Below are 16,803 nucleotides of genomic sequence, written 5' to 3'. Positions count from 1 at the left end.
TCGCTCCTCCTGTTGGCACCTTCACCGGTCTTGGCTTTTCCACCCAGAGGCGGACACGTCGCCCGAGCTCCAACACGTTGTTTTGTTCTCCGCCGCCGCCCTTTCCCCCCGCGACTTCTGGGTATCCCGGGTAAGGGTGGGGTGGGGGCTGGGGAGCGACTCTACCTTCACTTCTGAGCCCCTGGGTCCCTTCGCCGGAGGCCGGTCTTTGTGGCCCCAGGCAGGGTGCCCTCTCTCCTAGGCTCCTGGGTCTCTCCGCCGTCGTCGCGTCTCCCCGACCTAGGGTGGGTGCCCTGGACTCGGGGGGGGGGGGGAAGGCGGGGAGGCCGATTATCCAATCCCAGCCGCTCTCCATCCCGCCCCCCCCCCTCCTCACCCCCGCTCGCCCAAGGCCTGGGACTTTCTGGACCTAAGGGGCCCCTAGGGGCTCCGGGACGCCTGGGTCATCCCTCCAAGGGGCCGACGCGCCCTTGAACGCGCTCTGGAACTCCGGTGCGGCGCTGGCCTGGGAGGCCATGAGTCGGGGGGCGCTTCTGGTCCTGGCCTTACTGCTGTATTTGGGCTACTTGCTGCTGGGAGCCCTCGTGGTATCGGCTATCGAGCGGCCTCACGAGAGCCGCCTGCGGGCGCAGCTGAGGGCGCTGAAGGGGGAACTGCTAGAGCGCAGCCCGTGCCTGGACGACCCGACGCTAGAGAGCTTCCTGAAGAGCGTGCTGGAGGCCGGGCGCCACGGGGTGTCGGCGCTGCACAACGCCTCGGCGCCCAGCAGCTGGGACTTCGCCTCGGCGCTCTTCTTCTCCAGCACCCTCATCAGCACCGTAGGTGAGCGCTCGACGACCCCCACCTCTCGTCCCCCTTCCGCCTTCCTCCCCTCCCCCACAACAGCTAAACTTCCTCTTTGCTCTAGCATTTAACTTGGTTTGGGAGATCCCAGCCCCCTTCAGCCTGTGCCCACACACGAGCTAGGTTGGAAAGGCCCCAAGCGGGGCTACGTTCCCCTCCCTGCCCCCTCCGACGGCGGGACGCGCCTGGGAGGGATCCTACATGATCTCCCAAGCTGCCTCCTCCATCCGGGACAGGTTAAACCGGCTCCGGCCGGCCCTGAGCGGTTTGGGGAGCTCCTCACTGGCCTGGGCTGTTCCGGAGCAGCAGACGCCGGACAGTGTGCCTCTGGCCCTAGCCTGGGAGGCCCTGCCGCTAGCCAGGCCCTTGGCCTTCTCCCACTCCTGGGGCTAAGAACGGCGACATTCTGTGGCGACGAGATCCAGCCCAGCTTCTCCTAATGGGGGCACTTTGGAGGGTCCTCAGTGTACTAGGCGAAGGATCAGGTCTCAGAAAACATGAACCCCATCTCTTCCTCAAAGGGGTTGTACAGAGGTCATTAGAGAAGACTTCCTGGAGGACAGCTCCCTAACTAGGAAAACCGGAACGCCAGAACAGCCCAGAAAACAACTAGGCAGATTTGCCAAAAGCTGGGGTTCAAATCCTGCCGCTGCCACCTGAGTGATGCTGGATGACTCAGTTTCTCTGGACTGCCCTTTCCCCTCGGTAGGATACGAGAATCAGACCAAGTAGGTTCCCTTCAGCTCAGGATTCAAGATGCTACAAACATTCTATTCAGCACCCCCTGCACATGACCAAGTGCTGACTGAGGTCCTTGTCACCCCCTAGTCAGGAAGACTCGAAAGTGAGTTAGTTCCTGTATCCGGAAAAGAGCTTGGACTCTGCTTTTCTGAGTCTCTCACATCATTTATTCCAAATGCTTCATTGCACAGGTAGGGAAACTGAGGCCTCAGTCCATTAGCTTACTCAAATCCCAAGTCCCTTGGCAGGAATTGGCACGTCCCTGGGCACCAGAGTGCCCCATTTTCTTATATACTTTTGTTCTTCCTGTCTATCCCTAGGTTATGGCTACACTACACCTCTGTCGGATTCAGGAAAGGCCTTCTCCATCTTCTACGCCTTGTTAGGGGTGCCATTTACCATGCTGGTGCTGACAGCCACGGCCCAGCGAGTGGCCTTGCTGGTGACCCATGCCCCACTTCACTGGGCGCAGTTCCACCGGGGCTGGGACCCAAGACTGCTGGCCCGTGGACACCTGGTACTGCTGCTGCTGGGGGTGCTAGCCATCTTCTTCCTGGTGCCGGCTGCCATTTTTACCTACCTGGAGCAGGACTGGACTTTCCTTGATGCTTTTTACTTCTGCTTCATCTCCCTTTCTACCATTGGCCTGGGGGACTATGTGCCTGGTGAACAGGAGGGTCAGAAGAACAGGGCCCTTTACAAGGTGCTGGTCACAGGTAAGCAGTGGGTCCATCATCTAAAGATCTAGGATCTCTAAACCCACTGAAAAGGACTGCCTGGGGGAACTTGGAAAGGGAAGGGTGGGGGAGAATTGGCCTGTCCAAAAGGGAGTCACCTCTCTGTCTCTCTCCTCCTTCTCCCTCCCTTTCCCCCTCTTTCCTCCTCTTCTCTCTTTTTCTCTCCTCTCCCCCTTTGCCCTCTGTCTTCCCCCCTTCTGTCTCCCCCTCTTTCTCTTTCCCCCTCCTCTCTCTCCTTCTTTCTTTGTCTCTCATTGTTTTCATGGCCAACCTGCTTCCATTCCTTTCCCTTACACCCATAGTGTACCTGTTCCTGGGGCTGGTGGCCATGGTCCTAGTTCTCCAGACCTTCCGGCGAGTGGCTGACCTCCATGGCTTGACAGAGCTTGTCCTGCTTCCCCAGGAGTACCAGGCTGAGGAGGATGATGAGCGCACAGATATCCTGGACTCCAGGGTTCAGCCCACTCACCAGCAGCTCAATTCAGGCACCCACTCAGACTATGCTGCCATTCCCCGGTAGTCCCTCTTGCCCAGGCCCTGCCTGGGGGGCTGGGTATAGGTCCGATGCAGGACTGAGCCTGGTTTTATCTTTGTTATGACTGTCCCCTGTGTCTAATCGATAAGCCCTAATGGCCATTGGCATGGGATAATATTACAAGTGTTCTTTTTGTGCACTTCAAAAGAGTCCTCCATCTGTTTGATACCAGCTGTGCCCAAGTGTCCTTGGGGGGAAATGGGGTGTGGAAGGAGAGAGTATAGGATGGGGAGGAAGTCAGAGCTTTGGAATGTGGTGTGTGTCCCTGGTTGGGCTCCAGTTCCCCAGACTCACTCACTAGAGTCCTCCAAACTCCAGAGGATGGTGGGGACTTCTTGGGGTCAGGAAGAGAGAAATGCCCATCCATACAGAGACTTGGGCACCAGGAAGAGGAAGGATGATCAAACAGGGAAGAGAGGGGTTAGGACTTCTGAGTTCCGATCTTATCCAAGCAAATTAGCTGCAAAAGTCCCTTTCTCTGGGCTTCAGTTTCCCCCTCTTTACAATGAAATGTAACCAGGTGGTCTCTAAGGGTCCTTTCAGCCTTGTGGAGGGTACATTTTCTATTAGGGTCCCTTTCTCCTGGCAGCCAAGTGGAAGGTAAGTTCTCTTACCGCCACCTTCTACCTGCTTCCAGTACAAATTCCAGAGTCTAGCTCCTTCCCTCAGTCTTTATTCTCTGGTTAGGAAGTCTTTATATTCAGGCCCCCTCTCTTTTATTCAGCCATTCTTACCTGCTTTCTCTTTGCCCGTTCACAGGTCATAGGAGTGCAATGAGGGTGCGCTTTATTATCCTTTGGGGAAAAGGGAAATGATTTGTAGAGTTGGAAGGACAACTAGTGAGTGACTTCTCCCTATATCCCTGTCTACCTCACAAGGGCCTTTGGTCTGTAAAAAATAGACTCGAATACAGGACTACAATCCCCATGAGCCTTTGCTCCACTTCCCCAGAATGCCTTGTAATCTCACCTGGGCCGAGATCGAGAAGGGATTTAAACTGAGGAAAAGGCTTTTGAGGGGTCTTTTGAACTTCCGTTTTGGAGCAGAGGCGTCTCTTCCATGATGTGAGGTTATTTTGTCTAGGCCTCTGGCCTAGACACATGTTTCTTACTTGTATATTCTTAATCTTTAACCTTTAATAAACCTCTAAAAAATATAATACTCCTTGCAGAGAGAAACTAATTTCTACCTGCCTCAGTCTCCCCATCTCCCCTAAATTTTAATCTTTACAGGTCCTCCCTCTCCAATGGAGTCCACCAGGTTCCAAGTCTGGTGGAAGATCAGTTCTGGTCCTTGCTTTTTGGAGTGCGAGCCTGGCCCGTCAGAGACACAAATCTTGATCCTCTGATTCTAAATATAAGCACGTCTGTCTCTAGAGGAAATCCAAAGGGAATGTGGTCCAATCCCTTCATCTTAGCTTTGAAAATATCTGCTTACATCATTTCCCACCAACAACTAATAGGGTAAATTGTGTGAAGGTAGAACCTTGGTTATGGATTGGCCAAGATGGAAGAGTGAGGAATTGAAGATGAAGGCAAGCTTGTGAAACCCGGTGGTGGATGGAAGGATGGTGATGGCGCTAAGTGTTAGAAGAGGGGTAGGGTTGAGGCTTTGGGGGCTTTGGGGGTCAGTGATTTCTATTGAATTTGAGGTGGTGGAAAAACCGACTTGGGATTCAGAATATTCTGGCTCCATTTTAGACTAGGCTCTCCCTGATTCCCTGGGATTCTGTTTCTTTGGGTAAATTATTTTTATCTCTTTAGGCTTTTAGTTCCTCATTTGTAAAGCCGGAGGTGTGGGGGAGCAAGTATTCTTTCAGCAAGGGCCCTTCTAGCTTTTAATGTTTTGGGTTCAATCTGTAAGCAATGAATAAGCACCTACTATGTGCTAGGTGGACACCATAGTGCACAGAGCACTGGGAAGATTCATCTTGGTGAGTTCAAATCCAGCTGAAGACACTGACCCTGAGTAAGTCACTTCACCCCATTTGCCTCCATTTCTTCATGTGTAAAGTGAACTGGAGAAAGGAAATGACCAACGACTCCAAGATTTTTGCCAAGAAAACCCCAAATGGGGTCATGTCGAAGTTTTAACATTAACCTGTACCCCTGTTTTGGACCCCCAAGGCAACCTTTAAGAGTATAAAAGGGGAAAAGCTTAAGATCTGAAGCTACAAAGGGCTTTTCCCCCATCCCCTGGCTGAATGAAGGTGGAGACAAAGCTTTTTTATTTATCTGCAAATAAGCTTGAGATAGTGTGGCTGAGAGGGCAACTGGGTAGCTCAGTGGATTGAGAACCAGGCCTAGAGCTGGGAGGTCCTGGGTTCAAATCTGGCCTCAGACACTTCCCAGCTGTGTGACCCTGGGCAAGTCACTTGACCTCCATTGCCTAGCCCTGACCACTCTTCTGCCTTGGAGCCAATACACAGTATTGATTCCAAGATAGATGGTGAGGGTTTTTAAAGATAGTGTGGCAGAGAAAAGTGGATTAATAGTTATTCTAAAGGTCTCCTGGCATCCAGAAGACTCCTTGTCACTGTGAAGTCCAGAAGACCTGCCTCTCAAGTCTACGAGGTTGGAGTGTTCCAAAGAGGCTTGGAAAGGGAAGTCAAGAAAGAGCATAAATTAGGATTCTGGGAGCAAGTAGGAGCTTTCTCCCCTAGAATGGGAGTGAGTAGGTATGTGGTTGGGCTAGCCACATGAGGCTGGTGCCTTCTTTCTCTTGTTGGCTTTTTCTTATTTAATAAATAATTTTAAATTAGGATAGTTTCTAGAGAATTTTGATTATAACTGGCACCACTAAAATGACTGAACAGTCAAAACTCTGTGCCCCAAGGACTGTGCTCTGTCCTGGGAGTCAAGGAAAGGCACTTTGCTCCCAAAGTGACTCACAGTCATGTACAGACAAACTATAGACAAATAAAATGGAAATAACCTCTGAAGGCAGATGAGCATTAAGGAGGATTGGGAAGGCTTCTGGCAGAAGGTGGGATTTGTTGGCATTTGAAGGAAGTTAGAGGGAGAGCATTCTAGGCATTGGAGTGGCGGAGGGAACAGCATGAATAGATACAAACATGAACAGAACATCTTGGAAGAATGGCACCAGGAGGTAGGAGAAGCTTCATGCCAGGCAATGTTTGAGCTATAATTTAAAGTGTAAACCTCAAAATTTCTTAGACTTATAAATGTTGGAAATTTCACCATTGGGAAATTTCATACTTGAAAAATTTCCTATTGATAGTGGGTCTTGGCTATTGGAATGTGAATCCCATTGGCATGGGAGGTTCCTTCTCCTACCTTCTTAAGATTACTTTAGGACAGAAACCCTTTGCTGAACAATGGAAAGGACTTTGACCTATGCTTAAGCATAGAACAGGAATTTCTTTGAATCATGATTGATTTTAGAATTGATACAATGGAGATACTTGGAATCAATCTCCACCCTATTCAGTCCTAACAGGATTGAGTAAGGGCTGCAGCCTAGATCAAAGATTTAATCATTTGAAAATATGACCTTCAACAGACATGTGCAAAAGCCAGAAACCTCTGGGCGGTCTTGGGTTAAGCTAGAGCCTCCATTGGCACAGGGAAATTGATGAACAGTGATTGGTAGATGTGAGAACTGAGAGGAGGAACTTGGATGGTTTCCTTAAAGATAGGGGGTTCTGGAGACTGGAGGGGGGTGGTTTGAGGAGTTTGGTCGGGGTGATTGCGGTGGACTCGGAGAAGCTTGCTCTGAAGGAAGCTGAAGGTGGGGGCCTCTGAGACTGTTTCTCCATTTTGGTCACGTGAGTGATAGGGACTGATCTCTTTTCTTTGCCCCAGCTATCTAAGGGCTTGGGCCTTTTGGCCCAGCCTAAACAGAAGGGATATTTAAGCCCTATTCCCTTCTCTCCCTTTTTCTCTCTCTCTATCTCTAATTCCTTTCTTGCTCCTATTGTAATTAAACTCCAAAAAAGGCTGATGGCTGACTTGAGTTTTTCATTTAGGAATTACATAGCTGAATTCCTTGGCGACCTTAAATTAATATATATCAGTCTTTTAAAGCGATTCCCTTGTCACAAAAGGTAGAGAGGGAACGAAGGAGGGAGTACATTAACAGGAACTTCCCTGGGGGACTGCCAGTGCAAAGATGGAGAAAAGGAAGAGAGCCTTTTGGGTGAGGAACTGAGAGGTTGTTTGGCTTGTTGAACTCATTTCCTGTGGGTTCAGTTATCTCCTGTTAACTTGTAAAAGCACAGAACTATTAAAGTAGTCAGAAAAGCCAGGTCTTTAGTCAGGAAAGAGCGATAGGTCCAATAATGCTATCATAGAGCCAAGCACCCCAAACTACAGAAAACCCTGGACTCTGGGGAGGGTATCTGGGAGAATGCACCACTTCAAGGAACAATAGAACCTGGGGAAGTATGGTGGATGGGCATTACCATGGCTACAAGGAAATGAGAAGTCCAGACAGGATTATCTGGGAGAGGCTGATGCTTTACAATGGACACAAGGGCAAAATCCAGCCAAGGACTGGGCTACCTGGGAGAGGACTTTGACACAATGGGAGAAACTACTAGGACAAAAGGGTACTTAACATTTGACAAGGTCTATCTGAAATTGGCAGTCTGGGGCAAACTTGGGATCTCCACATTTCAATTTCACACTCCATAAGGATGAGAATGTATAGGATGACTGGCACGCTCGGTGTGAGGGTTTGTTTAAGCCTTTTGAGGACTGTATCCACCTTTGATGTCCACTTGCTGCCCAGTGTGCCCAATGGCCACACACTGTAAAACTGCCTTGTTAGGTTAGATCAGGTTGAGGGTAAATAATGGCCTCAAACCCATAGATGAATTGGGGAGCTGTCTACCCCTGAGCACGGGAAGGTATCCCCAGGGGGATGACGTGATAACAATTTGTCTCAATGGTCACCAAGCCTGGAAGCATGCACTATGGAGAACTTGGAGCTTGGTCAGACCAAAGATACCAAGGATGGTCCATAGCATCCAGGGCCATTGTCAGTTTCTTCTGCTTCTGGTCTTTGCTGACTCAAAGTGAGACTGATGACTTTGTGGCTCTTCCTCACTTAAATTCAATTCATATACAAGCAAAAGCCAATCTACCTCCATGAAGTCGTTGACCCTCTTCAAAAATGAAGAACAAACATTTTCTCTCATTCTTAAGCCATAACTTATTTAGCCATTCCCCAATTATGTGTCCTTTGGTTTCCAGTTCTTTGCCACTGCAAAAAATATTTAGCATTTTTGTACACCCTAATTAATTTGTTTTGCTTATGACCAATCTCTCCCTTAATCTATACTCCATCTAATTCCTTCTTCTATCTTTCACCCTTTACCTCCGATTTCTTTAAGTGAAATATATTTCTGTGCCTAAATCTATATGGGTATTCTTCCCTCTTTTGACTGATTAGATGAGTGAGGTTCAAATGTTGCCTGCTTCCTCCACCCCTTTTTCCTTACTTTTATACATGTTTACTTGTCACCCCTATTATATGAGATAATTTCCCTTCTTCTGCCCTTCCCTTTTCATTCTTTTTTTTTATGATCAAAGCATAAAATCAAGATGACAGAATGAATTCTAAGCCTTTTGTCTAATTAGATTCTTGTGCCCTATGCACAGAAGGGCTCAGAAGAGACATGCATCATCTCAGAATGTCCCTTATGATTTGTTATGTTTACCTTTTTATTTTTCTCTTAATTCCTGTGTTTTCATTTTAAAGCTTTTACATGACTTTTCATCAAAAATGTTAGGAAATCTTTCATTTTCTCCCCTGTAGGATGTTGCTCAATTTGAATTATTCTTGGTTGTAAGCCCATATCCTTTGAATTCTGGAATATCATATTCCAAGCTCTCTGGTTATTCACATTGGTTGCTGCTAAAATGTGTGTGATCCTGATGGTAGTTCCTTAGTACTCAGGAATTCACTTCCTAAAAGGAACCAGAAATGAAAGCTACTAGGAATATGTTAGCCAAAATCCAGTTTTCTGGGAATAGAAAAGATGCTACTTAAAAGAATCTGGAAAGAAATCCACAGTGGATTATTTGTATTTCTAAGAGATCTGGCCAGGGCGTTTGTTTTTTTTAATTTCTTTTTTTAAACCCTTACCTTCTGTCTTGGAGTCAATACTGTGTATTGGCTCCAAGGTAGAAGAGTGGTAAGGGCTAGGCAATGGGGGTCAAGTGACTTGCCCAGGGTCACACAGCTGGGAAGTGTCTGAGGCCAGATTTGAACCTAGGACCTCCCGTCTCTAGGGATGGCTCTCAATCCTACCTACCTGCTACCTAGCTGCCCCCTTTTAATTTCTTTAAATTTTTTTAGTCCAAGCTTTCAGGTAGTCCAATGACAATTTTTTTCCTTCGTCTATTTTCCAGATCAGTTGTTTTTGTGATATTTTCTTCTGTTTTTCAGGCTTTTTGTGCCTTTTGTGTCAAGCATTTCTGCCTCTCTGTAAATCCCTCAGTTGGAGCTGAAGCTATACCTAGTGTATTTAAGGTCTGAAACAGATAAAGGAGAGAGAAAAGCTGAATCTCTAAGGATGTTAAAATCTGTTCTGTACCGATTATGCCAATTTTATGGTGGCAGACACCCTGAGGGAATACTGAGGTACCAGAGAAAGAAGGGCAGTTCATGCCAGCATGTATGTGTATAAATTTGGGTAAATTTTCATATGTGTAAATTTCTTAAGGTTAATTGGGGAAATTTACTCATGAGAGTGATCTTCCTTGGTGGCAGCAGGAGGAATGAATAATGGATCCCTGTACCCACCCACAGATCAGACCAGGTATTATGTAGAGGTAAGACAAAGAGGGCATGGTGCCAGGTATGACTCAGGGCCATGTGGAAGTTTTCCCAAGGGATAGTTAAAGGTTCTTTTCTGTTTACATTAGTTTATAGTCATCTACTTTAACTGTGAGGCTTAAGATCACATTCCAATTCTCTGGTTCCCACCATCCACTCCATCCCTCTGCACCTGCTCCAACAGTATCTTTCACAGATTTCCCATGAGGGAACAGCAATGGTTTTGTTTCATGGAGGGAGCAAAGGACCTAAACAATGAGTTACTTTGGACACACTTTTCACAACAGCAATACAAGTAGGGAAATGTTATATTTAAAATTATAGCTCCCAGTCATATTTTCCATAAAGTTTATTAATAATCACTTGAGATGATGATAAAGTCTCTTCCTTACTCTTAAGTTCTGGCCACATGTGGCCTATTCTCCAAGAATCCCTCCAGCCCAGCTTCCATGCCAAAGACCCAGGTGGACTCTGTCCACTCTTATTGACGTTCATGGACTTTCTGGTGAATGTTGACAAATTGGGCCGGCCCTCCTGGAGGGGGGAGGGGATGAACTTCCCTTGACACAGAAACAATGTACCCAATAAGAAAATTACCACAAATTTTTTCTTCCCTTTTTAAAAAAATTACATCTAAAAACTATTTTTGACAATTGTTTTCTGACATTTTGCTATTGGGAGTCTCTCACTCCCTCTGAGGCAGTAAGTAGTCTGATATAGGTTAATATCAGTGTTTTCATGCAATATATATGTAAGTATTTCCCATGCTATGACAGAGGACACATCACACAGACAATAAAAAATTTATGAAGGAAATAAAAGAAGACATGCTTTGATTTGCAATCCAATTCCAATAGTTGCCTCTAGCTTTTATCATGAGTCTCTTAGGGTTTGCTTGGGACCTTGTTTGCTGATAATTTAGTCCCTAGTTGACCACATAATACTCCTGCCACTGTATACGCTGTTTTGGTTCTTCTCACTTCATTTTGCATCAGTTTCATATAAGTCTTAAGTTTTTCTGATCTCATCCTGGTCATCATTTATAGCATGATATTCCATTACAACCCTATGCCCCAGTTTGTTGAGCCATTCCCTATACCCCCTTGTCTGATTATTTCCCACTAAAAAAAGAGCTGCCAAAAATATTTTTGTATAAGTAGGTCCTTTTCCTCTATCTCTGATCTCTTTGAGATAAAGACACAGTAGTGGTGTTGGGTCAAAGAGGAAGCATAGTTTGATGACCCTGGTTTTCTATTGCTCTCAATTCATAGTTCTACCAGCAGTATATTAGTGTTGCAGTTTTCTCACATCTCCAAAGTTTTCCTTTTTGATCGTGTTAACCAATCTGATATGTGTAAGATGGTATTTTAGAGTTTTAATTTACATTTCTCTAGTCAAGTTATTTTGAGCATTTTTTTTTCACATGTCTGGATAGGTTTAATTTTCTGAGAACTGCCTGTTTATATCCTTTGACCCTGTAGCAACTGGGAAATGCTTTGTATTAAAAATTTGAGAGATGAAAGCTCAAAGACATTTGCGATGAAAATTTTTCCTGAAATGTGTTTCTCTTTTCATCTTGGTTGCATTGGTTTTGTTTGTACACAACCTTTTAAATTAAATCAGTTCTCCATTTTTCATAATGTTCTCTATGTCTTGTTTATAATTTCTCCCCTTATCTGTAAAATCTGACTGGTAAATGTTTCCTTTTCCCCCTAATTTTTTTGTGGTATCACCCTTTATTTCTAGACTTTATCTTGGTGTATGGTATGAGATGTCGGTCTATTCCTAGTTTCTTCTAGTAGTTTTTCCAGTAATTTTTGTCAAATGCAGTTATCCCTCACTATATCTTAGTTTACTTGTCACAGCTTCACTGTATTGCAAGTTTTGTTTTTTTTTTTAAAGAATCTAATGCTGTATTGTGGAGTTTTAGCTATATTGTGAGATTTTGTGGATGAATAGTTTGCTAGTGTGAGACTGTACGCAGCGCTCTATTGGCTGATGGAGTGAAAGGTGACCAATCACAGCCCTGTGTTCTGTATCCTGTGTGGTGATTGGCTCAGTGACTAAAGATTAATAAGAGTGTGGGAAGAGTTTATAAAGCCTTAAAATATGTATGAATAATAAAAATAAATACAACACTGCTACTTAGTGGATTTTCACCTATTGTAAAGGTTTCTGGAATATAAATCCCACTTGATAGTTGAGGGATCACTGTACTGAGCTCTTCCCCCAGTAGCTTGATCTTTGGATTTATTGAACACTAGATTAGTGTAGTCATTAACTACTGTGTGTTGCTTTCCTAACCTATTCCATTGATGTACAACTCTATTTCTTAGCTTCTACCAGAGTGTTTTGATGATTACCAATTTATAGTATAGTTTGAAATTTGATATAACTAGGTCTCCTTCATATTTTTAAAAAAATTAATTTTCTTAATATTCTTAGTCTTTGGTTCTTCCAGATGATTTTTTTAAAATTCATTTTTTCTAGTGCTAGGAAATAATTTTGGGGTAGTTTGTTATGGCTCTAAATAGGTAAATTAATTTAGGTAGGATCATCATTTTTGTTACATTGGTTTAGTCTATCCATGTGCAATTAATGTTGTAATTGTTTAGGTCTGATTTTATCTGTGTGTGAAGTGCTTTGTAATTGTGCTTATAGTTGCTGGGTTTGTATAACCCTAGGTAATTAATTTTGTCTACAGTTATTTTAAATAAAATTTCCTTTTCTATTTCTTGCTGTTTAACTTTATTGCTGGCAAATTGAAATGCTGATCATTTATGTGGGCTTATTTTGTATCCTACAACATTGCTAAGGTTGTGAGTTGTTTCTATTAGTTTTTTGGTTGATTCTCTAGGGTTCTCTGTGTATACTATCATTTTTTGTGAAGAATGATAGTTATGCTTCCTCATTGCCTTTTTCTTCTCTTATTGCCATGGCTAGCATTTCAAGTATAATATCAAATAGTAGTGGTTAAAATGGGCACCCTTGCTTTAGACCTGATCTTGCTGGGAAGAATTCCAGTTTATCCCCATTGTAGATAATACTTTCTGATAGTTTTAGATAGATGCTATTTATCACTTTATTTTATTATTATTTTTTTTAAACCCTTACCTTCTGTCTTAGAATCAATATTGTATATTGGTTCCAAGACAGAAGAGTGGTAAGAACTAGTCAAGGGGCTCTGTGAACTTTAGGTTTACTCTTCCCTGCTTAGTCTAACAAAACAGCAATGTCTACACCCCTACTTAAGGATTAAGTATTGAGAAGGATGGCCTATGATAGACATGTGCTAGCAAATGACAAATCAGAAACAACCGACAGACCCCTGGGCTGTCCTAAGTCAGGCTTAAGCTACCATTGGTACATCTGAGACGCAGGAAGTGATGTAAAAACGGTCTATATATTTCGTGTCACTTCCTCTCAGCCTCTTTTCACAGAGAGGTGGCTGGCGGCAATGTGCTGAGCGTCTTAGCATCTTGGCGTGTCTGCAGCTATTGTCCGGGTTTGGCAGTGAGAGTCCTTGATACAGTACTGAGGGAAGCTTAGTAACCTAGTTCAGGTGAGGCATCTTCTCTGAGCTCTCTCGGAGTTTAGGCTGATTCTTTTCTCCTTTACCTTCCAAATCACTGTCCTCTTAGGAAGTCTCTAATCTTCTGAAGAGACCTCGTGGCGGAGGTCTTTGAACTCCCCCTGGCACAGGCTAGGCAGGAGAAATCCTATATCATTTCCCTCTCTCTTCTTAATTTCTTCCCTCTATATTAATTAAACCACCATAAAATATCCAAACTGACTTGAATATTTTATTTGGGATTTTCCCTGGTGACCAATTAAATTTAGATTAAGTCACAACCCTAAAACTTCCCCTTACAGTCCTAAGTGATTTGTCCTTGGACACATAGTTGGGAAGTGTCTGAAGGCAAATTTGAACCCAGGACATTCCGTCTTTAAGGCTGGTTCTTAATTTGTGGAGCTACCTAGCTGCCCTCACCACCCACCCCATTTATCACTTTAAGGAAATCTTTTATTATAGTGTTTTCTAATGCTTTTGTAAGGTGTTATATTTTGTCAAAAGCTTTTTCTGCATCTATTGATATAATCATATGGTTTCTGTTGGTTTTGTTATTAATATGGTCAATTTTGATGATAGTTTTCCTAATATTGAACCATCTCTGCATTTCTGTTATAAAATCTACCTGATCATTGTATGTGATCCTCATGATATAATACTATAATCTCCTTGCTAGTATTTAATTTTTTTTTTTTGCATAAATTTTCATTAGGGAAATTTGTCTATAGGTTTTCCTTTTCTGTTTTAGCTATTCTTGGTTTAGGTATTAGTACCATATTTGTGTCATAAAAAGAATTTGGAAGATTTTCTTATTTTCCCAAATAGTTTACATAGTATTAGTTAATTGCTCTTTTAATGTTCTGTAGAAGTTACTTAAGAATCCATCTGAGAAAAAACCATAACAAAGTTCATTTGGAAGAACAAAAGACCAAGAATATCCAGGGAAATAATGAAAAAAAAAATGTGAAGGAAGGGGGCCTTGCAGTACCAGATCTCAAACTATACTATAAAGCAGGGGTCATCAAAACAATATGGTACTGGCTTAAGAGACAGAAAGGAGGATCAGTGGAATAGACTTGAGGTAAATGATCTCAGCAAGATAGTCTATGATAAGCCCAAAGATCCTAGTTTTGGGGACCAAAATCCACTATTTGATGAAAACTGCTGGGAAAATTGGAAGACAGTATGGGAGAGATTAGGTTTGGATCAACACCTCACACCCTACACCAAGATAAATTCAGAATGGGTGAATGACTTGAACATAAAGAAGGAAACTATAAGTAAATTAGGTGAACACAGAATGGTATACATGTCAGACCTTTGGGAAAGGAAAGATTTTAAAATCAAGCAAGACTTAGAAAAAAATCACAAAATGTAAAATAAATAATTTTGACTACATCAAATTAAAAAGGTTTTGTACAAACAAAACCAATGTAACCAAAATTAGAAGGGAAGTAACAAATTGGGAAACAATCTTCATAACAATAATCTCTGACAAAGGTCTAATTACTCAAATTTACAAAGAGCTAAATCAATTGTACAAAAAATCAAGCCATTCTGCAATTGATATGAATTTGTCAAAGGACATGAACAGGCAATTTTCAGTTAAAGAAATCAAAACTATTAAGCACCTGCAAAAGTGTTCTAAATCTCTTATAATCAGAGAGATACAAATCAAAATAACTGAGGTATCACCTTATACCTAGCAGATTGGCTAACATGACAGCAATGGAAAGTAATGAATGCTGGAGGGGATGTGACAAAGTCAGGACATTAATGCATTGTTGGTGGAGTTGTGAATTGATCCAATCATTCTGGAGGGCAATTTGGAACTATGCCCAAAGGGCGCTAAAAGGCTGTCTGGCCTTTGATCCAGCCATAGTACTGCTGGGTTTTTGTACCCCAAAAAGACAATAAGAAAAAAGATGTACAAAAATATTCATAGCTGTGCTCTTTGTGGTGGCAAAAAATTGGAAAATGAGGGGATGCCCTTCAATTGGGGAATGGCTGAACAAATTGTGGTATATGATGCTGATGGAATACTATTGTGCTAAAAGGAATAATAAAGTGGAGGAATTCCACGGAGACTGGAACAACCTCCAGGAAGTGATGCAGAGTGAGAGGAGCAGAACCAGGAGAACATTGTACACAGAGACTGATACACTGTGGTACAATTGAATGTAGTGGACGTCTCCATTAGTGGCAATGCAATGATCCTGAACAACCCAGAGGGATCAAGGAGAAGGAACACTATCCACATTCAGAGGAAAAGCTATGGGAGTAGAAACACTGAAGAAAAAGAAGTGCTTGATTACATGGGTCGTGGGGGATATGATTGGGGATATAGACTCTAAATGAACATCCTGATACAAACATCAACAACATGTAAATAGGTTCTGAACAAGGACATACCCACTGGAATTGTGCGTCAGCTATGGGAAGGGTGGGGGGTGGGGGAAGGGATAGAATATGATTTTCATAACCAAGGAATAATGTTTGAAATTGACCAAATAAAAAAAATTAAGAACCTAATAAAACCATACTAAGTTCTGTATTTGGAACTTCTGTGACAGTTAAGATAATACATATAAATAAGCATGCATTAAAAAAAATAAAAAATCCATCTGGCCCTGTGATCTTTTTCTTAGGGAATCCTTTGGTCTGTTTGATTTCTTTTTTCTGTGATGGATTCTATTAAGTTTTGTTAATCTAGAGAGTTTATATTTTTGTCAATATTCATCTGTTTCACTTGGATTGTTGGACTTATTGGCATATAGTTCAGCAAAATAACTTCCAAAAATTGTATTAATTTCATCTTCAGTGATTGTGATTTTACCTTTTTCTTTTTGATACTGATAATTTGGTTTTCTTTTAATCAAATCAGTGATTTATCTAATTTCCCCCCATAAAACCAGCTTGTCTTATTTATTAGTTTAATGGTCATATTTTCTATTCTTTTTATCTCCTTTGATTTTCAGAATTTCTAATTTTGTACTAATTGGGAAATTTTAATTCGTTCGTTTTTTAGTTACATGCTTAATTCGTTGATCTGCTCTTTCTCTATTTTACTAAAGTAAGCATTTAGAGACATAAGTTTCCCCCAAGTACTATTTTGGCTACATCCCATAAATTTTGGAATGTTATCTCATTGTTGTCATTGTCTTTAATGTAATTATAGATTGCTTCTTTCATTTGATCTTTGAGCCATTCATTCTTTTGGGGGAGGGAGCACTCAATTTAATTTTTTTCTCTAGTTACATTTAAAAACAGTTTCCAATGAGTCAAATTCTCTCCTTCTCAACCTTCCCTCCCCAACCCCTGCTGAGATGGTAAGCAATCTCATATAGATTTTACATATGCAATCATGTAAAACATTTTTTTACATTAATTCTTTTGTGAAACAAAATAAATTAATAAAGACATTTGTTAAAGTTCACTTTGGTCTAAATTAAGACTCTTATCAGTTCTTTCTCTGGAAGCAGATGGCATTTTTTAACATGAGTTTTTTGGGTTTGTTTTGGATTATTGTATTGCTGAGAATAGCTAAGTTATTCACAATTGTTTATTATATG

General features: G+C 42.6%; 1 protein-coding gene across 1 annotated transcript; it reads left to right on the top strand.

Moving 5' to 3' along the window:
• Window positions 1-293: 293 nt before the first annotated feature.
• Window positions 294-11,553, top strand: KCNK6 (potassium two pore domain channel subfamily K member 6). Its single transcript, XM_001367136.5, has 3 exons — window positions 294-822; window positions 1,905-2,300; window positions 2,624-11,553. The coding sequence occupies exons 1-3, from the start codon at window positions 516-518 to the stop codon at window positions 2,839-2,841; spliced, it is 921 nt and encodes a 306-aa protein (XP_001367173.2). The 5' UTR covers window positions 294-515; the 3' UTR covers window positions 2,842-11,553.
• Window positions 11,554-16,803: the final 5,250 nt, after the last annotated feature.

Source organism: Monodelphis domestica, chromosome 4 (assembly GCF_027887165.1).
Source record: "Monodelphis domestica isolate mMonDom1 chromosome 4, mMonDom1.pri, whole genome shotgun sequence".
NCBI lineage: Eukaryota > Metazoa > Chordata > Mammalia > Didelphimorphia > Didelphidae > Monodelphis > Monodelphis domestica.
Note: the sequence above shows the minus strand (reverse complement) of the source record. Positions and strands in the feature narration are given on the sequence as shown.